Source organism: Symphalangus syndactylus, chromosome 20, assembly GCF_028878055.3.
Source record: "Symphalangus syndactylus isolate Jambi chromosome 20, NHGRI_mSymSyn1-v2.1_pri, whole genome shotgun sequence".
NCBI classification, from domain to species: domain Eukaryota; kingdom Metazoa; phylum Chordata; class Mammalia; order Primates; family Hylobatidae; genus Symphalangus; species Symphalangus syndactylus.
Genome location: NC_072442.2, coordinates 22,569,090 through 22,593,630, shown reverse-complemented (window position 1 = coordinate 22,593,630; position 24,541 = coordinate 22,569,090). Strand labels below are relative to the sequence as shown.

Here is a 24,541-nt window from a genome sequence, read left to right as displayed (position 1 = left end):
GCAGTGGCTCATGCCTGTAATCCCAGCACTTTGGGAGGCCAAGGCGGGCAGATCACCTGAGGTCTGGAGTTTGAGACCAGCCCGGCCAACATGAAGAAACCCTGTCTCTACTAAAAATACAAAAATTAGGTGGGCATGATGGTGTGTGCCTGTAGTCCCAGATACTCGGGAGGCTGAGGCAGGAGAACTGCTTGAACCCAGGAGGTTGCAGTGAGTCTAGATCGCGCCACTGCACTCCAGCCTGGGTGACAGAGTAAAACCCCATCTCAAAAAAAGAAAAGAAAAGAAAATACATAAAACCAAGCCACCCCCACATACAGGGAATGCCCAGTCTGAGGTGGCAACTGACCTTTTCTTTCCCCATCCCCTTGAATCAAAACCAAAGAATGTTTCCTACCTAGAACCAGGGCCTCCTCCTTCCCTCGATGCTCCCGCTTGTCCTCCCCAGACAGGGAGTCAATGATGGCTTGGAGCAGGTTGCAGACAGCCAGAGACATCTCCTCATTCTCCACGGCCATGAGGCTACAGATTCGGTCTATCCGCATTGCATGTAGAATTACTGTGGCCTAGAACCCCAGCAAGAACCATGGTCAGCTGCCTTGCCCCTCCCTTCCAGCTGCCATGCAGGTTAGAGAGGGTGTGATAATCCTCCCCACCCCACCCCATGCAGTAGAGAAATCAGCCCAGGCCGCCATCGCCTCATGGGCCCCTCGGTCCTGGAAACTTCTTGACACAAGCCATGCCCGTCTCCAGAGGTCAGAACTGTGCCATCCAATACAGTGGCCACTGGCCACATGGGGCCGTTGAGCTCTTGCACGGTGGCAGGACCAGATGGAGATGTGCTGTAGTGTAAAATACACGCTGGGTTTCAAAGACTTAGCATGAAAAAATGTAAAATATCATAGCCTTTGCATTCACCACTTCTGCCTTAAGCACTTTCAATAACTTGTCTTTGCTTAGCCAAACCCATTTCCAACTCAAAGGGAAAAAGAGACTGGAGCACACTTTGACTTTTTATCTGGTTCCATTGATGCCAGCCACAGCCCTGACCACACGTCACCCTCCAGATCCTTGCACCAGAAGCCATCTGCTCCACATGCCCCACAGCCAGGCACTTACCCTGGCTCGGTGGCCACTGCACATGCCCGACAGGGTCCGCACTGCAGCCAGCACCAGCTCAGGCTTCTTAGTGTCCAGAAGCTGCAGTAGCAAGGCTACTCCATTGTTCTGGAAGATCTTCTCAGCCCCTGCTTCCTCACGGCCTAGGACAATGAGATTGTTGGCAGCCTGAAGGAGGAAGAGGCAATAAGGGTTACGAGGGAGGTATGGCCACCCAGGCCTGGACCATGGGCCAAGTACAAGAGCCAGTGCAAAGACTGGATCTTCAGAACATTGTTCTATTATCTCACCTTGTAATCCTCCTCCTGGAAACACAGCCCAAGAACATAATTCAAGAAAAAAAGCCAAGTAACTTGCATCAAGACCAACTGGATGAAATATATTGCAGCCATTAAAGTCATGAATAAAAGGACTAAGAGCAATGGAAAAAGCATTGGTATGCAGAATCAGAATCAAATGTTTACTCCAATTGCACTTATGTTAAAACAAAGATGTATAAAATGCTTATAGAGAAGGACTAGAAAAAAGGTGGAGAAATGAAGTGTTTTTACACGGAGAATCATTTCCTTAAATATTTTGTTGATTTTCCTGTTCAGGGGAATCTGAAGTTCCCAGGAAGTGAGCAGCAAAAACACTAGATGGGACCTGAAAGCCCTGGGTTTGAATTCTGATTCTGCTCCCTGCTAGCTGTATGAGCTTGGGTGAGTCACAGCACTTCTCTGGACCCCAGACTACTCATCTGTAAATTTAGGCAGTTGAGCAAGCAGGTTCCCAAGTCTCTTCCCACCTAAAGCCTTCCAACTTAAGGATGCATGAACCTTAAAATAAAAGGCTCCAGGTCTCAAGCAGGACCTGAGAACCCAGGGCTGAGAAACACAGGAGGTGGAAGAAGGGGAGGAGGTGGGCAAAGAGATGTTGAGTTGGGTGCTGGGGAGAGGGCTGATGAGAGAATTCCAGGCAAGCGTGACCAGAGCCATCACTATCAACTAAGGGCTTTGTACTTTTCCAAAAAAAAGCAAATAAACAAAAAAAAAAAACCAAAAAAACCTTATTTTATCTACAACAACTTATTATGTTTTCACAAGAGTTTGTTAGGAAAGATATTTGCCTAGTTTATGGATTTATTGAACATAAACAAAAATTCCCCATTGTTTCTCAAGTTCTTGCAAATGTAAAACACTCAAATGTTCCATTTTTTTCCTCTGCAGAAACACTAGAAGGGAACATAAAAAAAAAGGTAACAAGTTTGGTTAAGATGATGATTATGTCGGTAAATATTTAAATTTTTCAGAATGACTTCTTTCAATATTTTTTAATAAAATAAAACATTATTTTAATGGGCCGTTATTTCTTAGGGCCGAAATTACAGTGAGGCAAGTGAGGTACTTGCCTCGGGTGCAAACTTTAAAGGGGCACCAAAGAACTCAATAATCAAATAATAATCAATGCTATATTTTTAAAAATCAAAATAAATGCCAAAAAAATCCATGATGAACAAAACATCAAAATTTCAAATAAAGACAGGATCCAACCTTGCTGCATGACTCTCCTCACTAGATTCACCTAAATCTCAGTCCTTCTTATGGTTTACACTGTGTTCCAATGTGCTTAACCTTTGGCCAATTTTCCTTCCTGGGCTGCAAACACAGGCCTGGGTCCCCCTTCCCCTCGGAATGATGTCACTGTCCAGACTGGCGGGTCCTTCTGCTGGCTGGATGGCATTGGCCAGCACTCACCTTTTCCTGCTTATCAGCCTCACTGTTTTCGTCCAAGAGGATCTCAAACATCTTCTGTACCCTCGAGTCTGTGGAGAACTGCACTCGGAGCTGAGGAGAGAGGAGGGAGTGGAGAAGGAGGCAGGTGGGGTCCACGTCATTTCAGCTCCACATTCAGTTCATCTCAGTAAATATCAGGGTGTCCACTCTGGGCTCCTACACATACATTCATTCATGTATTCATTCGACAAACATTTACTGGATAACTACGATGAATTAATAAATACAATAGAATTGTGAACAAAATCAAGTCCCTGCCCCTGAAAGCTCACCATCTGGTTACATTTGTTATCCCATTTAGACATCACAATAGTCTGGGAAGGCCTAAAGGGTCTTCAGCCCAGTTTTAGAGTCTAGTAAACAATCTGCTATTAGACATTTAAATAGGGATAAAACAGAAATATGTCTCCATACTCAGAATCCTGTAGCAGCTTTCTTTTTTTTCTTTTTAACACACCTGAAGTGTAGATGAAGCCGTTTTCAAGCTCTGTTTCAAGCAAATCGAACTCATTTTGTTTGGATATCTAGTCCCTCACAGTCCCCACTCCAACCCCATGGCGTTGGGTCTTCCATAAAGTGATCTAACTGATCATCATCCTTCACTCCGCCAGCTTGTTCTGAACCTCCTGTTACTTTGTTTGGGGGGTCCACACTACTCCCACCTACTTCTGAGCACATTTTTTAATTTTTAATTTTTTTTTTTTTTTTTTGAGACGGAGTCTTGCTCTGTCACCCAGGCTGGAGTGCAGTGGCACGATCTCGGCTCACTGTAACCTCTGCCTCCCAGGTTCGAGTGATTCTCCTGTCTCAGCCTTCTGAGTAGTTGGGATTACAGGCATGTGCCACCACGCCCAGCTAGTTTTTATATTTTTATAGAGACGGGGTTTCACCATGTTGGCCAGGCTGGTTTCGAACTCCCGATGTCAGGTGATTCACCCACCTTGGCCTCCCAAAGTGTTGGGATTACGGGCTTGAGCCACTGCACCCAGCCTATTTTTAATTTATTTTTAATTTTTGGTAGGAACAGCGTCTCTCCCTATGTTGCCCAGGCTGGTCTCCAACTCCTGGGCCCAAGTGATCCTCCCGCCTTGGCCTCCCAAAGTGATGGGATTACAGGCGTGAGCCACGGCACCCAGCCCTGTGCTCATTTCCTTTGGGGGTGAGGAGAGGTCTTTCCTTCGCCTATCCCTCTCTGAATCTCTCCTCAGTTTGTATTTCCTCAGTCCTTGAGTCTGCACACTGGACAGCATGCTGTGGTCCTACCACAGGGCTTCTCCACATGTGTAGAAGTTACTGAGTCTTGGAGCAAGGGGCTGAGTGATCAATTACCTTACCGCTCTTACAGAGAGGAAACCAACACCCCAAGAGATGCCCCACAAAACTAGCAGCTGAGCCAGGACTAGGGTTCAGGATTTCTCACCTCTGGTCCAGGTTCTCCCCACCCTACTCCATTTCCTAGAAAATATTTTATGCTCCTGGCTCACATCAGTAATCCCAGCACTTTGGGAGGCTGAGGTGGGTGGATCACATGAGGCCGGGAGTTCGAGACCAGTCTGGCCAACATGGTGAAACCCCATCTCTATCAAAAATACAAAAATTAGCCAGGTGTGGTGGTGCACGTCTGTAATCCCAGGTACTTGGGAGGCTGAGGCACAAGAATTGCTTAAACCCAGGAGGCGGAGGTTGGAGTGAGCAGCTGAGATCATGCCACTGCACTCCTGCCTGGGCAGCAAAGCGAGAGTCTGTCTCAAAAAAAAAAATCATGCTTCTAATGGGGCCTGGCTCTCCTCTATCCCCCATCGATGTCCTCAATTCCCGTGTATTTTATAATACCTAGAAAGAGAGAGAGAGATCATGTTGCAGACATACTAAGTTATAATAATATTTCTAAGCCTCCATCTGGATTTTTTTTTGGGGGGTGGGAGAGACAGAGTCTTGTTCTGTCGCCCAGGCTGAAGTGCAGTGGCACATGATCTCAGCTCACTGCAACCTCCACCTCCCAGATTCAAACAATTCTCCTGCCTCAGCCTCTTGAGTAGCTGGGATTACAGGTGCCCCCACTACACCCGGCTATTTTTTGTATTTTTAGTAGAGATGGGGTTTCACCATGTTGTCCAGGCTGGTCTCAAACTACCTGACCTCAGGTGATCTGCCCACCTCAGCCTCCCAAAGTATTGGGATTATAGGCATGAGCCACTGTGCCTGGCCCCATCTGGAATTTAAAAGACCAGTGTTCTAGCCTTGGCTGGCTTGTGCCCTCAAACAAGCATCACAGATAGAAGCACCTGCTTAGCTGTTCTGTGCAGCCTGCCCATGCCACTTGCTGTCTGTATCTCAGAGTGTGGAGGTAGGGCTAGCCCTGCCCTGATGACCCACCTCCCTAACCCATTCCTACTAGGAATGAAGAGAGGGGCTGGGCAGCCAAGGGTTGTGGGAAGAGGCCCAGCTCACCTTCTCCTGAATGCTGGTGTTGAGTCTCCTCAGCGTCTCCTGGAAGTTCTGGTTCCGTGGCTCGAGGGTGGCACAACGCTGCACGTCCTTGAAGGCCTGGTCCAGCTTCCCCAAGTGCTCCAGTGCCTGGCATCGCCGATACAGAGCCTTGATGTCCAAGGAGTTGATGTCGATGGCTATCAAGGGGAGACGGGGGATGAGGGCCTTAGGGAGCCAGATTACAGACCACCAGCCCCACTGCCCCAGCTCCAGGAAGCATGCTCTTGCTGTGCTTCTGTGTCTTCCTTGGAGATTAGCCACCCATGTGGACTCTCTGGCCCTTTCCTCCCCTTTGTTAGGGAGACAGTAAGATCCACAGAGTTTCAAGGTGGGAAGAGAGCTTGAGGGTCATGTCATCCAATTCCTAACGCCCCAGTCTCTGCTACAGGATCCCTGCCAGGGGCTTAACCAATCGGTGCTTGCATACCTCCAGCAGTGGGGAGCTCCCTCCTTCTCAAGACAGCCAGGCGGGCCTGGCGCAGTGGCTGACACCTGTAATCCCAACACTTTGGGAGGCCAAGGTAGGCAGATCATGAGGTCAGGAGTTCGAGACCAGCCTGGCCAACATGGTGAAACCTTGTCTCTACTAAAAACACAAAAATTAGCCGGGCATGGTGGCAGGCGCCTATAATCCCAGCTACTTGGGAGGCTGAGAGGAGAATTGCTTGAACCCGGGAGGCAGAGGTTGCAGTGAGCTGAGATCGTGCCATTGCACTCCAGTCTGGGCAACAGAGCAAGACTCCACCTCAAAAAACAAAAACAAAAACAAAACAAACAACAACAACAACAACAAAAGACAGCCAGGCAGCTTAATCAGAAAACATTTCCCTCTCCCTACCTGAAATGTGTTCCCTGTAACATTGCCCAGCCCTGGAACCCCTGAGATGAAATCCAATCCTTCTTCCTTGTGACAGCCTTTTAGGAATTTGAAGGCAGCTCTCTGTCCCACCTGGGAGTTGCCTTTTCTGGGCTAAATATTGCAGCTTCCCTCAACTGCTCGTCACAGGATATGTTTCCAGTCCCTTCTCCAGCTTGTTCTCTCCCTTCTGAAGTCACTCCATACTCACTGTTTCTTCCCCCAAAATGGTAACTAGATTAAAACCCAGGCCATGCAGAGGAGAATGTGACAGGGCAAGCTTGGGGGTGGGAGGGGCTCACCTCTGGAGGCATCTGAAGCTGCCTGGACGTAGCTCTCCTGAGGAAAGGGGAAGGAGAAGGAGACTCGGTTAATGTGGGCCCAATGCAGAGATGGCCAGAGAGTGTCCCCACGGTGAGGGGAGAGGGTTTGCTGGGGGAGCTGCAGGCTGTCAGAGGCCCAGGGCATGCTCCTCACAGGCATGGCAAAGAGGACAGGCTTTGACATCAGGCAAACCCAGGTTTGAATCTCAGCTCTGCTACTACTTGGGAGAGCTTGGGCAAGTTAATGAAGCCCTCTGGATCCCGAGTTTCTTATCTGCAATAGGGGGAGGACAACAACAGCTATCTCACAGGCCCTTAGTAAGATGCCATGAATAACACATGAAAGCACCTGGCACTGGGCTGATTCTGCTCTGGATGAATTTCTGTCTTTCCAGGGCATGGGTCAGGGGGTTGAAGGCACCCTTCTCCAACCCCAGGCATCCAGGAGAGTCAGCTGGGATGAAGGGCAATTCCTATCAGGATGAAGGGGCTGCCACTCAGCCCCAAGGCCCCTCTGCCTCACTCCCACCCTGTGCCCTGCCCTGCCCCAGACCGTTTTCAGGCCACAGGCTGCCCGGTTCCGATAAAGCGTGGCCAGCAGGGCCTTGTCCTTGGTCAGCTTCAGGGCCTGGCTGTAGCTCTTTATGGCGGCCTTGTAGTCCTGGAGCTGGAAATGCCGGTTCCCTTCCTCCTTCAGCTGTACTGCTTCCACCTCTGCCATCTGCTGGGACAGCAGCAGTTCCGTCTGGTCAGCCGCTCACTCCAGACCCAGGGCTAGGCTTCTGGCCTGAGGTCCGGAGCTCCAGGGTCCCCTCACACCAGAGAGGATGGTGGGGATTCTGCCTGGAAGGGATCCACCCCCAGAACCCCCAAATCTATTGCCCCGTGAGGACATTATAGCATTTGCCCAGAGCTTGGCCCAAGCTGAGAGTCCCTGTGCCTCACTCTCTGTCCCTCCCAGCCTGAGCAGGCGAAGCCACTCAGTTTGTACCAAAGGCCTGAACTCTCGTTGCAGGTCTTAGAAGTCTGCCGTCTCCCTCCCCAGTCCAGGGCACACCCCAGGCCCCTGCTCACTTTCTCAGCGAGGACAATGCTTTCGATCTGCCCTCTTGTGATGCTTCTCCCCTGAGCACTCCTGTGTCAACCTCCAGCCAGCCAGCCTCAGTCTGTCCCTCCCAGCCCCCACCCAAGAGATTTCCTTGCCTCAGCCAGTGGCTCTGGACCATATTTGGCCACAGGGGCAGGTGCCCCTGGAGTCTATCACTGATACTCAGGGCCCTCCCCCTCCCCAGACTGGTCAGTCATGACCACGTGGAGGTGCTGACCAGCCTCCGCCCAAGCACCCAACTCTGGGGTATCCTGGGGTAGGGGGGGCTTAGGCACTAACACTCCAAAGAGGGACAGAAAGATCCAGAAGGGACAGGAACCCCCCGGCAGACTCCCTCCCTGGGCACAGCTCTAATGCACCTTTCCACATCTATCCCAGATAAACAGCTTCCTCTCCCTCCCCTCAACCATTGCTATTTTTGGGAGCAGAGTGACAGCTGAAGGGCTGAGAGACTGGGACACACAGCAGTTGCCCAGATCCCAGACCAACTGGAGACTTCCAGAAATACTTTTCTGGAGGGAGGGGGGAAGGAACAGCTGAAGAAAGTTCTTTCCTTTTTCCACTTCTGCGCAACACCTCAACCTACCCTGCTTTCACGTGTTCAAAATGTCTTTGCTTTTCAGAAAGACCAGCAGGACTTGCTAAGTCAGTTTAGTGTGAGTGAGTGGTTCATTAGTTTCGGTCCACATGCGGTCTCCTGTTCCTCCCCCTGTGTATAGAGTGGATCTATTCAGCCTACCTCTCCCATCCGACTGGGGGCTCCTAGAGAGTGGGCTTTGTGTATCCCCCATCAGGCTGAGATCTCTTAGGGCAAGGGCTGGGTCAGACTGGGAATTCCCCCGAGACCAAGGGTCCCCCCACCCGACTGGAAACTATCCTGGGACACACTGAGGCTCCCTCCTCAGAAGGGGGTCTTCCTGGGACAAGAACTATGTATCCACCATTGCAGAGGGGTCTCTCCTGAGGCAGGAATGTTTCTCCTTAGCTAACTGGGAGTTCCTGAAGCAAATTTATGACGTTGTCCCCAGTTGGACCCAGAACTCTTCTGCCTTTCAGTGCCGTCAAGCCTGGGCTGTGAGCTCCCTCCTGGAAGGCAAAGACAGCATCCCATGTAGCTTGTCCCCCAACCACCTTCCTGCACAGGTTCTGGCACAGTCGGTGTCCGAAGTGTGTTTCCTGAATGGAATGAATGGATGAATGGATGAATGAATGAATGGTGTCTTCATGCTGATGATTTCCTCCACTCACCTCTCGTCCCTCTCCCCTCCACCCCACACATATCTTCAAACTTACCTGGCCAGAGCTGAGAAAGACACTGAAGAAAATCCCAGGTGGAATCATTCGCACTGGATTCTACTCACAGACCTGTGACCTTGGACACACAGTTATGTGACCTTGGACAAGTTGTACTGCCCTTCTGGACACAAAGCCCAGCCCTAACACATGTTTGTTGAATGAGCAAATAAATGAATGAATAGATGGATGAATTCCCTGCCTTCATATTATCGCAAGCCCTGGGCCCCTTTGTGGGGCAAGCTCTCTGCGGCAATGAGGTAATAGGATAAAGGATCCTGACATTGGCAGAGACCTGCGGTTCTGTGACTTTAGGTCCAAGGGATCTTATATTCAAATGCTGATTCAGTAATTCATTCCACAAGCATTTCTTAAACATCTTTTGTTGTTGTTGTTTGAGACAGAGTCTTGCTCTGTTGCCCAGGCTGGAGTGCAGTGGTGAGATCTCGGCTCACTGCAACCTCCACCTTCTGGGTTCAAGAGATTCTCCTTCCTCAGCCTCATGAGTAGCTGGGATTACAGGCATCCACCACCATGGCTGGCTAATTTCTGTATTTTTAGTAGAGATGGAGTTTCACCATGTTGGCCAGGCTGGTCTTGAACCCCTGACCTCGTGATCCGCCTGCCTAGGCCTCTCAAAGTGTTGGGATTACAGGCGTGAGCCACTGCGCCCAGCCCGCATTTCTTAAACATTTATTATGTGCGAGGAACTGTGAAGCATAGAACACTCATGAGGGCAAGGATTTGTGTCTATGTTGTTCCCTCACATATTCCAAGCGTTTGTAATGGTGTGGGGCACAGTGGCTCATGCCTGTAATCCCAGCACTTTGGGAGGCCAAGGCAGGCAGATCACCTGAGGTCAGGAGTTCCAGACCAGCCTGGCCAACATGGCGAAACCCCGTCTCTACTAAAAATACAAAAATTAGCCAGCCATGGTGGTGGATGCCTGTAATCCCAGCTACTAAGGAGTCTGAGGCAGGAGAATCGCTTGAACCCCAGAGGCAGAGGTTGCAGTGAGCCGAGATCATGCCACTGCACTCCTGCTTTGGCAACAGAGCAAGATTCCGTCTCAAAAAAGAAGAAAAAAAGAAAAAGAAGGTGCTCAGTGCTATTTGTTGAATGAATGAATGAAATAATTCCATGGATCTGTGATTCTGTGATTTCTTTCTTTTTTTCGTTGTTTGTTTTGTTTTATTTTTTGAGATAGTGTCTCGCTGTCACAAGTGGAATGCAGTGGCATGATCACGGCTGACTGTAGCCTTGACCTCCCAGGTTCATGCAATTCACCCATCTCAGCCTCCTGAGTAGCTGGGACTACAGGTGCATGCCACCTGGCTATTTTTTTGTAGAGACATGATCTCACCATGTTGCCCAGTCTGGTCTCAAACTCCTGGGCTCAAGTGATACTCCCACCTTGGCCTCCCAAAGTGCTGAGATTACAGGTGTGAGCCACTGTGCCCAGCTGTATCTGTGATTTCCAAATGTGAGGAATACCAGGATGTTTTGAAAACGTGCAACAGGGAAATATGACTTCATTTCAAAGGTTTCCCTGCGTAAGTGATAAATGAGTTAATATACATAGAACTCCTACAACGTCTGGCAGAGAGTAGGCACTCAATACATTTATTGGATGAATGAATAAATATTCAAGGCAAGACCTGAAGAATGAGGAACTATTCCTGTATTAGTCGGCTCTGGCTGCCATAACAAAATAGCACAGACCGGGAGGCTTCAACAACAGAAATTTATTTTCTCACAGCTCTGGAGTAGAGAAATCCAAGGTCAAGGTGCCATGAGGGTTGGTTTCTGGTGAGGCCTCTCTTCCTGGATGCAAACAGCCACCTTCTCACTGTGTCCTCCTATGGCCTCATCTTTGTGTGTGCTCAGGGAGGCAGTGGCGGTGGGAGAGACAGAGAGAGAGAACTCTGGAGTCTCCTCTTTTCACAAGGGCACCAGTTCTATCTGATTAGGGTCCTACCCATACAAACTCACTTATTAACTCTTACTATGTCCTTCCAGGGCCCATCTCCAGGCCAGACATGGTGGCTTACACCTGTAATCCCAGCACTTTGGAAGGCCTAAGACAGGAAGATCATTTAAGGCCAAGAGTTCGAGACCAGCTTAGGCAACAGAGTGAGAGCCTTGTCTCTACAAAAATTTCTAAAAGTTAGCCGAGTGTCAGGTACAGTGGCACACACCTGTTGTCCTAGCTACTCAGAATACTGAGGTAAGAAGAGCACTTGAGCCTGGGAGTTTGAAGCTGTGTGAGCTATGATCACACTACTACACTCTAGTCTGGGCAACAGAGGGAGACCCTGTCTCTAAAAAAAAATAAATAAATAATAATAATAATATAGCCTATCTCCAAATACAGCCACATTCAGAATTAGGGCTTCAATATATAAATTAGGGCAGAGGTGTCCAATTTTTTGGCTTCTCTGGGCCACATTGGAAAAAGAATTGCCTTGGGCTACGCATAAAATACACTAATGATAGCTGATGAGCTGAAAAAAAAAAATCAAAAGAAAATCTCATAATGTTTTAAGAAAGCTTACGAATTTGTGTTGGGCTGCATTCAAAGCCGTCCTGGGCTGCATGCAGCCTGTGGGCCAGGGGTTGGATAAGCTTGAATTAGGGGAAGGGCACAATTCACTCCATAACAGTTCCAGACAAAAAAAAAAACCGCATGTGCAAAATCACTGATGCAGGAAGAGGCATGCCTTGTAAGAACTCAGAAAAAGCCAGCAAGATTTAACCTAAAGAGAGGGGTGGCTGGACATAGCAAGGCCGAATGGACCATTATAAGGAGTGTTCTTTTTTCCTGCATGTAAGGGAGCCATCGCAGGGTTTGAGGATGAAGAGCAACGGGCCAGATTTTTGGTCTGAAAAGATAACCCTGGCTGCATCGTGGAGAATGGGTGGAAAGAGGCAGGAATGAAAACAGGGGGGCTCATCGGGAGGCTGTTGTAGTGGTCCAGGCAGGAGATGATGGTGACTCTGACCAGAGTGAGGCAGTGGAGATGGGGAGAGCCGATTCAAGCTGTGTTCATGAGGATGACTTGGCAGAGCTTGAGACTGCCTGAGCAGTGGAGGGAGAGAGAGGAGAGTTGGCAATGGAGATCCTTCGTTTCAGGCAAGAGAGATCAAGTTCATTGCTGTCTGCTTCAGTTCCTCAGTAATATGGGGAGAAAAGGGTTGTAAGAATTAAATGAGTTATGCAGGAAAAGCACTTAGAACAATTCCTGACTCGTTGATGTCATTATCACTATTATTGATTCACAGCGTTGATGATTGTAGAAATGGTTTGCTTTTGTACTGGAGTATTATTAATTGAGTTGATCCATTTTATTTATTTATTTATTTATTTATTTATTTATTTATTGAGACAGAGTCTTCCTCTGTCATCCAGGCTGGAGTGCAGTGGTGAGAGCTCGGCTCACTGAAACCTCTGCCTCCCAGGTTCAAGAGAATCTACCACCTCAGCCTCTCCAGTAGCTATGACCACAGGCGCATGCCACCACGCCTGGTTAATTTTTTTGTATTTTTATTAGGGACCTGGTTTCACCATGTTGGCCAGGCTGGTCTCAAACTCCTGGACTCAAGTGATCTGCTCGCCTGGGCCTTCCAAAGTGCTGGGATTACAGGCGTGAGCCACCACGCCCAGCCTTGACTTGAACCATTTTTTAAGAGGATACTAATTTCTAGGCCAGGCGTGGTGGCTCACACCTGTAATCCCAGCACTTTGGGACGCTGAGGCTGGGGGAGTTGCTGACTGAGTTCAGGAGTTTGAGACCAGCCTGGGCAACATAGTGAGATCTCGCCTCTGCAAAAAATAAGAAAAAAATAACCGGGCAGGGTGTCGTGTGCCTGTAGTCCGGGCTACTCTGGAGGCTGAGGTGGGAGGACCGCTGAGCCCGAAAGTTCGAGACTGCAGTGAGCCGTGATGGCGCCACTGCCCTCCAGTCTGGGGGACGGAGTGAAACCCTGTCTCAAAATAAAATTAAATTAAAATGGGTCAAGAATCCCTGTTGTGAAGAGTCAAAAGTTTACTGTGTCCTCTAAGACCCTGGCGAAAAATAAATGTGAAGGCTGTTGAGGGGCGGGAGGAGCGCCAGGTAAGCCCATTTCTAATCCCCTAAACCGTGCGAAGCGGGACGCTTCTCCTCCCCAACAGCAGAGGGCGATGTGGCCGGCGGCGACCCCGCCCGACCACGGAGACGGCGCTCTGCCTGTCGGGCTCTTTCTCCTCCACGTGGGGACGCAGGATGGCGGCGGCAGTGGCGGTGGGTGTACGTGGATGGGGGCGGGGGGCGTCGCGGCGGGGCGCTAGGGCCCGGGTCCCTGAGGCCTGAGAGAGGCGAAGTGGGGCCCTTCTGTGTGGGCGACGAGACTGACTCCCGCCCCACTTGCTCGCGCAGGACGAGGCGGTGGCGCGCGATGTGCAGCGGTTGCTAGTGCAGTTCCAGGATGAGGGCGGGCAGCTGCTGGGTTCCCCGTTCGACGTGCCTGTGGACATCACCCCGGACAGGCTGCAGCTCGTGTGCAACGCGCTACTGGCCCAGGTAAGTGGCAGGCCAGGGCGGCCTCGCATCTCCACCCCCGGGCGGGTGCGGTGGGGGAATCAGATGACCGAGGGTCTGCGGTTCGTGGTCCCCCGCTAACGGACTGTGGTGACCCACCTGGCGTGAGTTCCCACCTATGTCAGAGATGGAATCAGTGGCAAAGCGCTTTACACGCCAACCAAAGGGGTCCACCTGCGGAGAGGGGCCTAGCTTTGAACGCATTGGATACTGTATTTCATTGATTCTTTGTCACAGTCCCCCAATCTGGGACACGTTAATATCCCCATTTTACAGCGTGGCCTGGAGGGACTCAATTATTTGCACGATGCTATGTAATAGGTAGCAGATTTGGAATTGGAACCCAAAACTATCTGAATACCCATGCTTTTATTTATTTATTTACCTTTTTTTTTTTTTGAGACGGAGTCTCGCTCTGTCGCCAGGCTGGCAAGCTGGAGTGTAGTGGCACGATCTCTGCTCACTGCAATCTCTGCCTCCCAGGTTCAAGTGAGTCTCCTGCCTCAGCCTCCCGAGTAGCTGAGACTACAGGCGCGTGCCACCACACCCAGCTAATTTTTGTATTTTTAGTAGAGACTGAGTTTCACCACGTTGGCCAGGATGGTCTCGATCTCTTGACCTCGTGATCCGCCGTGGCCTCCAAAGTGCTGGGGATTGGAGCCACCGCACCTGGCCTTTGCTTTTAACCTTTAAGCCAGTATGTTTACTGAAGAGCTGCCCTGGGGACAGGAGAGGTCCTTAAAATTGCAGTTCCTGGACCCCAACCCAGGCTTACTAAACCAAACTCTGGGACGAAGCAGAAAGTCTACATTTTTTAACAGGCGTTTTGGGTGCTTTTTACACACATATAGTGTGGTGTGGTAGTTAGGGAAACACTGCATAATGCTATATGCTAATCCTATCTTGGACCTAAAGAACCTGAATTAATCATTGGCAATAGGACATTGAACTAATTACTTAGTTGTTCTGAGCCTCTGCTTTTGAAAACTGTCAGTGGGAATATTAGTATCTACTTCCCAGGGTTGTTATGACATGCAGATAAAGAATTTCATGCCGGGTGCAGTGGCTCATGCCTGTAATCCCAGCACTTTGGGAGGCTGAGGTGGGCAGATCACTAGAGGTCAGGAGTTTGAGACCAGCTTAGCCAATATGGCAAAAACAGTCTCTACTGAAAATACAAAAATTAGCCAGGCGTGGTGGCAGGCTCCTGTAGTCCCAGCTCCTAGGGAGGCTGAAGCAGGAGAATTGCTTGAACCCAGGAGGCAGAGGTTGCAGTGATCTGAGATCTCACCACTGCACTCCAGCCTGAGTGACAGAACGAGACTCCATCTCAAAAAAAAAGAAAAAAGAATTTCCAAGTGCTGTGTAAGTGTCCTACAACTGCTGTTCAGTGACTTAAAAGGTCTTGCTCGGCTGGGCACAGTGGCTCACGCCTGTAATCCCAGCACTTTGGGAGGCCGAGGCAGGTGGATCACCTGAGGTCAGGAGCTTGAGACTAGCCTGGCCAACATGGCGAAACCCCGTATCTACTAAAAATATAAAACTTAGCCGGGCGTGGTGATGGGCACCTGTAATCCCAGCTACTCGGGAGGCTGAGGCAGGAGAATCTCTTGAACCCAGGAGGCGGAGGTTGCAGTGAGCGGAGATTGCACCACTGCACTCCAGCCTGGGTGACAGAGCGAGACTCTTGTCTCAAAAATTAATAAATAAATAAAAGGTCTTGCTCAATGGGCAATGATGGGGGTAACCCTAGCACGGTGGCTAAAAAGAAGAAGCTTCACCTCCCACAGCTGAGTGGGGAGCATACCTGGCAGAGGGTACCCCTGCACATCCTTTGAGGCGGGTTTGTCCTTTACCATTGTCCTTCAGGAGGATCCCCTGCCACTGGCTTTCTTTGTCCACGATGCTGAGATCGTCTCCTCACTGGGGAAGACGTTGGAGTCCCAGGCAGTGGAGACAGAGAAGGTCCTAGACATCATCTACCAGCCACAGGCTGTCTTCAGAGTCCGGGCCGTGACTCGCTGCACCAGCTCCTTGGAGGGTCACAGTGAGGCAGTCATTTCTGTGGCCTTCAGCCCCACGGGAAAGTAAGGACAGCTGCAGACTCATGGAGGGGGTATGTGGGGGTGCAGTCTCTGCCTGGTGTGGGGAGGGTCCCCCAGAGTTATAATTGATGGGGCCTCAGGGTTGCCTACCATAGACCCAAGCTCTGGACTCAGCTTGCAATTAAGGGACTTCCTCAGTAGGGCATGGTCCCCAAAGGCTAAGGACCCCTGCCTTGGACAAGCCTTTCCTGGACTTGATTTTTCAAGATCTGAGCTGTGTGACTTGTATAAATCACTTAACCTTTCTGAGTTAATTTTTCATCTGTGAAACTGGGATTAGTTGCTTCTCTCAAACTTAGAAAGCTAATGAGAAGCTTCAAAAGCTGGTTGTAGCTGTGGAGAGGAAAGAAATGGCCTCCTGATGTATTCTCCCAGAGGACAGCATCAGTATTGTCTTTCTCCCTTCCAGGGGCGAGGAAAGAGTCCAGTTCCATGTTCTATTCACAGAAAGTGATTGAATAGGTGGCAGAAATGCACATGTGCAGTGTCAAGCATCCTCTCTTCTTCCCCAGGTACCTGGCCAGTGGCTCTGGAGACACCACCGTGCGCTTCTGGGATCTCAGCACAGAGACACCACATTTCACTTGCAGGGGTCAGTATGCAATTAGCCATTTAGGGGGTCTTTTTTTTTGAGACAGGGTCTTGCTCTGTCAACCAGGATGGAGTACAGTGGTGCAGTCACAGCTCACTTGAACTCCTGGGCTCAAGCAGTCCCCCTACTTCAGCCTCCAGAGTAGCTGGGACAACAGACACTTGGCACCACACCTGGCTCATTTTTTGTTTTCATAGAGATGAGGGTCTCACTTTGCAGATTACAACCCTTTAATATCCAGTTGGTGGCTGTCTATTCCTAGGTAGAGACCATGTCCTTGAGCCCAGCCAGCCACTTAGACACAAGCAGAAACTGCACCAACGAGTCAATATGGGACACGGCGAGAGACTGACTGACTGGTAGCAAGGAGAACCTGGTTGAAATCCTGCCTCTGCCACAGTGGTTTTCAAACTTGAGCACAAATCAGAATTCGCCTGGGGGCTTGTTAAAATGCAGATTGCTGGCCAGGCGTGGTGGCTTATACCTGTAATCCCAGCACTTTGGGAGCAGGGCAGGCAGATCACTTGAGGTCAGGAGTTCGAGACCAGCCTGACCAACACAGTGAAACCCCATCTCTACTAAAACTACAAAAATTAGCCGGGTATGGTGGCGTGTGCTTGTAATCCCAGCTACTCAGGAGGCTGAGGCAGAAGAATTGCTCGACTCTATTAGGCAGAGGTTGCAGTGAGCCGAGATGGCACCACCGTACTCCAGCCTGGGTGACGGAGTGTGACTCCATGAAAGAAAGAAAGAGAGAGAGAGAAAAGAGAAGAGAGAAAAGAATACAGATTGCTGGGTCCCACCCCCAGAGGTTTAGTTCTGTAGGGCCTGGGAATTTGCGTTTCTAACAAGTTCCCAGGAGATGCTGATGATGCTGCTCTGGGGACCACACTTGAAGAACCACTGCTATACCACAGATGAGTTAAGTGACCTTGTGTGTGTAGGGCATGTTCCCTTTCTAAGCTTCAGTTTTCTCATCTGGAAAATGGGGATGATAATTCTTGCCTTGCTCCATACCTTAGAGCTCCTGTGAGAATAACAAGGGATGACGCGTACGAAAGCACTTCATAGCATGTGTCACATGAGGAATCAGTAGAGAGTGAGGGTGTTACCCGTGCCGCAAGACGCAGAGCTCTGACACTTGGGGTGCATCCCCAGAAAGCCTCATCGCTCCTTTTGTTTGATCATTCATTTATTCAAATGGTTAAGGAGTACCTGGCACCTGACAGGCACTGCTGGGCACTGGGGATAAAGACAGATGTAGTCCCTTATTTCTCCCTCCTCTGCTTTCTTAGGACACAGACACTGGGTCCTTAGTATATCCTGGTCTCCAGATGGCAAGAAGCTGGCCTCAGGCTGCAAGAATGGCCAGGTAGGTGGTTCTCAGGGTAACTACGCAGAGACTCAAGGGGGCCTTCCTAGGGGACAGTTCAGAATCAGGTTCGGGAGTCTTCGGGGAGGGTTGGGTGGGAAGTGGTAGGCAGGGATTTTGGTGGAGCCAGAGACCTGTTGGGGAGGATTATTCAGTGAGCTTCTGTCCTTCAGATTCTCCTCTGGGACCCAAGCACAGGGAAGCAGGTGGGCAGGACCCTCGCTGGCCACAGCAAGTGGATCACAGGCCTGAGCTGGGAGCCCCTCCATGCGTAAGTGACACTGACAGAGCTGGGACAAATGAGGAGCCAGGGGATCAAAGCCATCCCCTTTCCCTGCCCGATGCATAGAAGTTTTACGTGAGGGGACAAGATGGGCAGCCTGAATGAGCGTGATGGCTTGGCAGGCATGGGAGAAGGGTCTCAGGGGCAGACCTGCATTGCTGCTTGGGAGAGGCTGTCATCACAGGGTCTGCTGGTTGCACTCACCTTGCAGTGCAGCCGGGTCTTGGTGTCAGAAAGCTGTCAAAAGATTGTCCATGGCCTTTAAGTTGGGAATGGGGAGGTGCCATGGGCAGACAGATGTTGCCAGGTCACAGATGAGGTCACATCTCCCTTCTCTCCAGGAACCCTGAGTGCCGCTATGTGGCCAGCAGCTCCAAGGATGGCAGTGTGCGGATCTGGGACACAACTGCAGGCCGCTGTGAGCGCATCCTCACCGGGCACACCCAGTCGGTCACCTGTCTCCGGTGGGGAGGGGACGGGCTTCTCTACTCTGCCTCCCAGGACCGCACCATCAAAGTCTGGAGAGCTCGTGACGTAAGTGCTGGGAGGGTTCAGAAACCAGTCCAGAAAATCTCAAGTCACAAGATGCTGGCACTCAGAACGACCTTGACATCAGCGAGTCCAGTGTTTCCCAGATGTGTGCTGGGAGCCCTGGTCTAGGGAGGTGTTTTGGGAATGAGGAGTTCTGTGGTTGGTGCTGCACCATAGTGGAGATTGCCGAGTCCCCATGAGATCGTCACACTCTGGAAATTCCTCCTGTAGGACACCTGTTGGGCTTTATCAGATCCTCCATACCCAAATGTACTGGACTGGAGCCGTTTACTCTGGCATCCCTAACTCCTCTTCCGTGAAACATTTTCATGATCTGGACTCCATTTTACAAGTGGGGAGAGACTTGACCCCAGAGGGGTGGTTTGATTAAGGTCACAATGCACGAGTGATGATGATTCTTAGTCCTGTACCACCCGTCTCCTGGGGCTAATCGCCCAGGCGAGGGGAGGAGTGTGTGTGTCTGACCTGACTCGCTCTCGCCTAGGGTGTGCTGTGCCGGACTTTGCAAGGCCACGGCCACTGGGTGAACACCATGGCCCTCAGCACTGACTATGCCCTGCGCACTGGGGCCTTTGAACCTGCTGAGGCCTCAGTTAATCCCCAAGACCTCCAAGGATCCTGTGAGTGATTGGGAGAAGGAAGAGCGGGAGCTGATTGGGAAGGAGCCAGTTCTCTAGCTTAATGGGGAGTGTTTGCTCTTTGTGTTGGATTTTCTAATCGGCCTTCTTCCTCATCTCCTTTTCTCCCCTCCGGTACCTGGTCACAGTGCAGGAGTTGAAGGAGAGGGCTCTGAGCCGATACAACCTCGTGCGGGTGAGTGTGTGCCAGCCACGTGCACCCCTAGCTGTGTACCAGTCCTTAGCCGATCACTAAAACCCTCTCAGACCCTTCTCCCTTCCAGACCCAGCTCAGAACGTACCTATTCCAAAAAGTTGTTCTTCATAATCCTAGTTTGCAATCCTAAAATATTAATGTGCTAGAGATCATTTTATTTCATTTTTTGTTTAGTTTATTGGCTTGTCTATTTATTACATTTCCAACATGCTTCTTTTTTACTTTAGTTTGTTGTTTTATTTAAGATTGTTTACACATTCACGTTCAAAAAATACAAAAGGTAGATCGCGGAGTCTCCCATCTCTGTTGTAGCATCCAGTGCCACCAGTATCCTGAATCACCTTCCAGAGATTTAATATACACACATACACGTTTCTATATACGGTATGTATGTATAAGCACACACACACACACACACATACATAAAATCCTTCTCCTTTTAACACATTATTTTGTGCCTTTTTCTGTAATTATGTGTCTTAAAATTTTTTTCTACATGCATGTAGAGTTTCTTTTTCCTTTTGGATGAAGTGACTTGCCTGGGGTCACGTGCGAGTGAGTGGCCAACCCAGTCCTCATTGCTCCTAGCGCTGGCCTCTCTCTGTCCCTGGCACTGAGTAATCAGGGTGTATGTTTGCTGCCAAAGTCGGGCCCTCCTCCTTCTTTCTGAGGCCACACCCAACGCAGTGTGCTTTCTGCCTCCCCTAGGGCCAGGGTCCCGAGAGGCTGGTGTCTGGCTCAGACGACTTCACCTTATTCCTGTGGTCCCCAGCGGAGGACAAAAAGCCTCTCACTCGGATGACAGGACACCAAGCTCTCATCAACCAGGTGCTCTTCTCTCCTGACTCCCGCATCGTGGCTAGTGCCTCCTTCGACAAGTCCATCAAGCTGTGGGATGGCAGGATGGGCAAGTGAGTAGGGGTGGGTACTGCTCCTCTGTAAGGAGTGAATGGTGGGAGGGGCCTGGCACTGCCACTTACTAGCTGTGTGGCCGTGGCAGGTGTTTGGATTTTCTAAGCCACCGTTTCCTCTTCGGTAATATGCAGACCCCCTGCCTCTCAGCTTTGTTACAAGGGTTTTGTTTGTTTGTTTTTAGAGATGACTTCCACTCTGTCGCCTGGTGTTCAAGTGTTGCAAGTGCAGCGGCACAATCTTGGCTCATTACAACCTCTGCTTCCTGGGTTCAAGTGATTCTCCTGCCTCAGCCTCCCAAGTAGCTGGGATTACAGGTCTCCACCACCGTGCCTGGCTAATTTTTGTATTTTTAGTTGAGACGGGGTTTCACCATGTTGACCAGGCTGGTCTGGAACTCCTGAGCTCAAGTGATCCAACTGTCTCGGCCTCCCAAAGTGCTGGGACTACAGGTGTGAGCCGCCGTGCCCACCCTAGTTACAAGGATTTAATGAGACAGTATGTTTAGGACCCGCACTAAATGGTCACTAAAAATGCTAGTTCAGGCTGGGCGCGGTGGCTCATGCCCATAATCCCAGGACTTTGGGAGGCCGAGGCAGGCGGATCACCTGAGTTCAGGAGTTCAAGACTAGCCTGGCCAACGTGGCAAAACCCTGTCTCTACTAAAAATACAAAAATTAGCCAGGCATAGTGGCATGTGCCTATAATCCCAGCTACCCCGGAGGCTGAGGCAGGAGAATCTTTTGAACCTGGGAGGCAGAGGTTGCAGTGAGCCGAGATCACAACACTGCACTCCAGCCTGGGCAACAGAGTGAGACTCTGTCTCAAAAAAAAAAAAAAAAGCTAGTTTATATCTTAGGAGAGAAGTGATCTTAGAGCTAGCTGCTGAAGGGGTAGGGCTGTAGCCCTGGAGAAGGTGAAGTAGTGGTAGGTAGGCTTGTTACTTGGCCCTCCTCAAAGTGTGGGCCACAGACCAGCGGCATCAGCATTACCTGGGAGCTTGATAGAAATGCAGAGTCCTGGCCCCACATCAGACCTTGTGGATCTGATTCTTTATTTTAATAAAGTTACCAGGTGACTCTGCTACCCACTCAAGTGCGGGAACCCTTGGTGTGGTGAGGCACAATGCCCTTGGGGTTAATGGGATCAGAGGAGAGGCAGAGGCACAGGCAGCGGGGAGAAAAAGCCAGGGAAACCTTGTTGGGGCTGAAGCGGGGACCTCTGCATCAGTCACTGTGTTTTCACACAGCAACCCTTTAACATAGGTAATTGGGTTCCTTTTTAAAATAAGGAAACTGAATCTCAGAGAGGCCTGATGGTTTGTCCAAAGAGAAACAGCTAGACTGTGTCGACGCGAAAGTTCAGTGGGCTCACTGTTACTCCGTGCCGCCTGTCAGTAGGCACTTGCTGTTTGGGGGGATGACAGGCAGATGGGCTAAGCAGATGGCCACGATGGAGTCTAAGGCATGCAAAGTTGTGCAGGTATGGAGGGCAAGCAAGAGGCATGCTAGAAGCTACTCATTTGGAGAAGTTTTACAAATTGTAATGACTGGTAATGATTAAAATGGTCTGGGATGGGGACCAGGTAGTGTGATTTTGTAAAAGTTCCCAGGTATTTCTAACAGACAGCCGAGGTTGAGAACCACTGCCATGAGCATAGGGGACCCTTCAGACGTGTTGGAAGATCTAACTCAGACTAAAATCCATCATCGTCTTCTCCTGGACCAGGTACCTGGCTTCCCTACGTGGCCACGTGGCTGCCGTGTACCAGATTGCGTGGTCAGCTGACAGTCGGCTCCTGGTCAGCGGCAGCAGTGACAGCACACTGAAGGTGTGGGATGTGAAGGCCCAGAAGCTGGCCATGGACCTGCCCGGCCACGCGGATGAGGTAGGGCCAACCCTCAGGCAAAGGAGGGACTGGGATTGGAGCCTGGCTGTCTCCCTCTCACCACCCCACCTGCTTTCCTCTGCCTCCCTTTAGGTATATGCTGTTGACTGGAGTCCAGATGGCCAGAGAGTGGCAAGTGGTGGGAAGGACAAATGCCTCCGGATGTGAGTGTGGGGGAAGTGGTGGTTGGCATGTGCAGCCCTCCCACCCCTAAGCCAGTCCCTCTTTGCACACTTTCCCTTATGGCATAGAATTCCGCAGGGCCATCCAGGTGCTCAGACTGTCTTGAGGAGGTGTGTGGAGCCAGGTTCTCAGTGGGCAAGTGGGAGGGCCACCGGAATAACAGAGGCCACAGGACACCCTCTTAGAGGGCGCGTCCAGGTCTTTCTGTCACTGGACTTCAGAGACCCAAGACCTGAGTTCAAATCCTAGTTCTGCCAATGAGTAATCACAGAGAACTTGGTTAATCAGTCTCTTGGGAATTATCAAACCTTCACAGACAGGATCAAAAATAGGAGAGTCAACACTCTGGAAGCCAAAGTGTTGTGTGCTTATAAGGGATTGTGACTGTTTGCTGGTGGGCATTCTGAGGGCCAGGCCCTAGGTGGAGGTCCTGGTGGCGTCAGGCAGTGAGTGGGCAGCCTGAGTTTGAGTGGCCAGAGCAGGGACGGTCACCCGGCTCTTGGTGACTCTGAGGGTGGACCACAGGCCGTCCGTCAGTTGACACTGGGATTATATGACAGCCTCCCTTTCCTAAGATGGAATCCCCATCCTGACACCCTTCCCTTCTCCACAGATGGAGGAGTTGAGAACGCCTGCAGTTCTCTCTGACCCCCACCTGGAGTCGGCATCTGCCAGCTGCCTTCCCTGCCAGAGAACAAAGGCTGAGATGGCAGTGCACACACGCTCCCCACCAGTGGGGACCTGAGAATGCGTGTGGCCTGCTGTCCTCAACAGACCCTAGTGGGGTCTTCCCACAGACAGGTCTTTCCTGCCTGTGGCACACCCCAGAGCCAGAAATTGAAGGTCACAGGAAGTTGTCACTGAACTTGGCCCGTGTCTGCTACTCTGTACCTTGCTGGTACAGACGGGTGGTGGGCGGCCAGGCTCTGTGAGTGGGCCCCTAGTGTCAACTCTGTATAGGGTCAGACCCCGGGTTCTATAACCAAACAAATAACTTATGTTTTATGTGTTGGGTTCTAATTCCTTGTCCTACAGTCCCCATGACTCAATCAAGGACTGTGTTAAATCAGATTGTCCAGCCCCCTCCCTTGCACTGGACTACGCCAAAACCACACTGACCAGGCACTTGCCTTCCCTCTCTTCCCCCGTGTCGGTAAGAGAGAGACCAGTTGCGATAGTGGCCAAGGAGAATCTAGGGCTGTATCGTTGTCCACTGCAGTAGGCACCGGCCACATGTGGCTGCTGGCATGAAATGGAAGTGCAGTTCCTCCATTGCACCGGGTACGGCCTCCAGTATTGGACAGCACACAGAAAGGTTTTCATCATCAAGAGAGTTCTGCTGGCCAGCCCTGCTCCAGGGGACGCCTCTGCCTTCCCATAGCACACTGCTTGAGGCCCTGCCAGGCACTAAGCACTGCCCTGGGCCCTCAGGATAGAGCAGGGAAGGTGATGGCTCTTCCAGAGGATTCCCTCAGATGGGGAGGCAGCAGTATGAGCTCCGAGCAGAAGTCGGTATGGTTGATACAGAGGATAGTTCTTTGCCACAAGAGAACTTTCAAGTAGTGAAAGGAATTCCCATCAGGACTCAGACCCCAGGCCGAGATCTTGCCCTGAATGCACCCTGCCTCCGCTTTCTCCTGCATCCCACGCTAAGCAGGGTCATGGTATGAACTACTCAGATTGGATTTCCAAACCATCCTTGTATAAACTGCTCAGAACTAGCATCTTGCTCCTTCTTACCCTCCTCCACCCTTGTCTGTGCTTTTGGGTTTTGCGCATCACGCAGGTGCAGTGCTTGGCCTCCACCTTGCACATCTCTGCGGTGAGGCTAGATAAGAAGCGAACAAAGCTATCAGCCACTGAGCTCCTTGGTGCTAGGTGTTTGTGTGCTGTGGTCTCAGACTGCACCAGGCCTGGAAGGTTCTCAAGCTCTAAAACTTTTGATGAGGAAACAACATAAGAAGCTTAAATGAATTGCCCATGCCCTCACATCCAGTAAGAGGAAGAGCCGGGATTAAACCAGGCCCTGCCCCAAAACTTACTGTGCACTTTGTACCACGTCCCTCCCTCCAGAGCTCAAGCTAGCTTGACAGCTCATGGGCCACCATGTCTGTCCATGACAGCTATTTCTGTATTTTTCTGGTGTAAAAGCCTTTTAGTCTTAGAGCACCAGTCTCCCTGCCCCCCTTCCCCACCCCACTGGGGAAGGGGTGATGGCAGCATCCTATTGCCTAGCTGCCTGTTTTCCATCTCCCTACCCATGTAGACTCTGTCCT

General features: G+C 50.6%; 2 protein-coding genes across 7 annotated transcripts in view; one reads left to right on the top strand and one right to left on the bottom strand.

The window, feature by feature from the left end:
- Positions 1-7,287, bottom strand: part of UNC45B (unc-45 myosin chaperone B) — a 41,003-nt gene extending 33,716 nt beyond the window's left edge. For 2 of the 3 annotated variants that reach the window (XM_055255831.2, XM_055255837.2), the window contains exons 1-6: positions 7,117-7,284; positions 6,543-6,579; positions 5,346-5,521; positions 2,856-2,945; positions 1,120-1,287; positions 398-566 (exon numbers count right to left, since the gene is read on the bottom strand). In XM_055255831.2, coding sequence (XP_055111806.1) covers positions 398-566; positions 1,120-1,287; positions 2,856-2,945; positions 5,346-5,521; positions 6,543-6,579; positions 7,117-7,284 — 808 coding nt within the window. Of the gene's footprint in view, positions 1-397; positions 567-1,119; positions 1,288-2,855; positions 2,946-5,345; positions 5,522-6,542; positions 6,580-7,116 lie in introns of all 3 variants that reach the window. The other variant, XM_055255836.2, reaches the window with a different exon arrangement.
- Positions 7,288-13,164: 5,877 nt separating this feature from the next.
- NLE1 (notchless homolog 1) lies at positions 13,165-23,270 on the top strand. 4 transcript variants are annotated; one of them, XM_055257170.2, is made up of 13 exons: positions 13,165-13,247; positions 13,383-13,526; positions 15,414-15,631; positions 16,162-16,241; positions 17,537-17,613; positions 17,787-17,884; positions 18,238-18,430; positions 18,933-19,068; positions 19,215-19,261; positions 19,991-20,193; positions 21,923-22,082; positions 22,176-22,246; positions 22,879-23,270. In XM_055257170.2, the coding sequence occupies exons 1-13, from the start codon at positions 13,230-13,232 to the stop codon at positions 22,889-22,891; spliced, it is 1,458 nt and encodes a 485-aa protein (XP_055113145.2). In that variant the 5' UTR covers positions 13,165-13,229; the 3' UTR covers positions 22,892-23,270. The 4 variants fall into 4 exon arrangements, with proteins under 4 accessions (XP_055113145.2, XP_063484657.1, XP_055113143.2 ...); XM_055257168.2 differs by having other exon boundaries at positions 13,206-13,253; XM_063628587.1 differs by having other exon boundaries at positions 13,182-13,247; positions 21,923-23,270.
- The last annotated feature ends 1,271 nt before the right edge of the window (positions 23,271-24,541 follow it).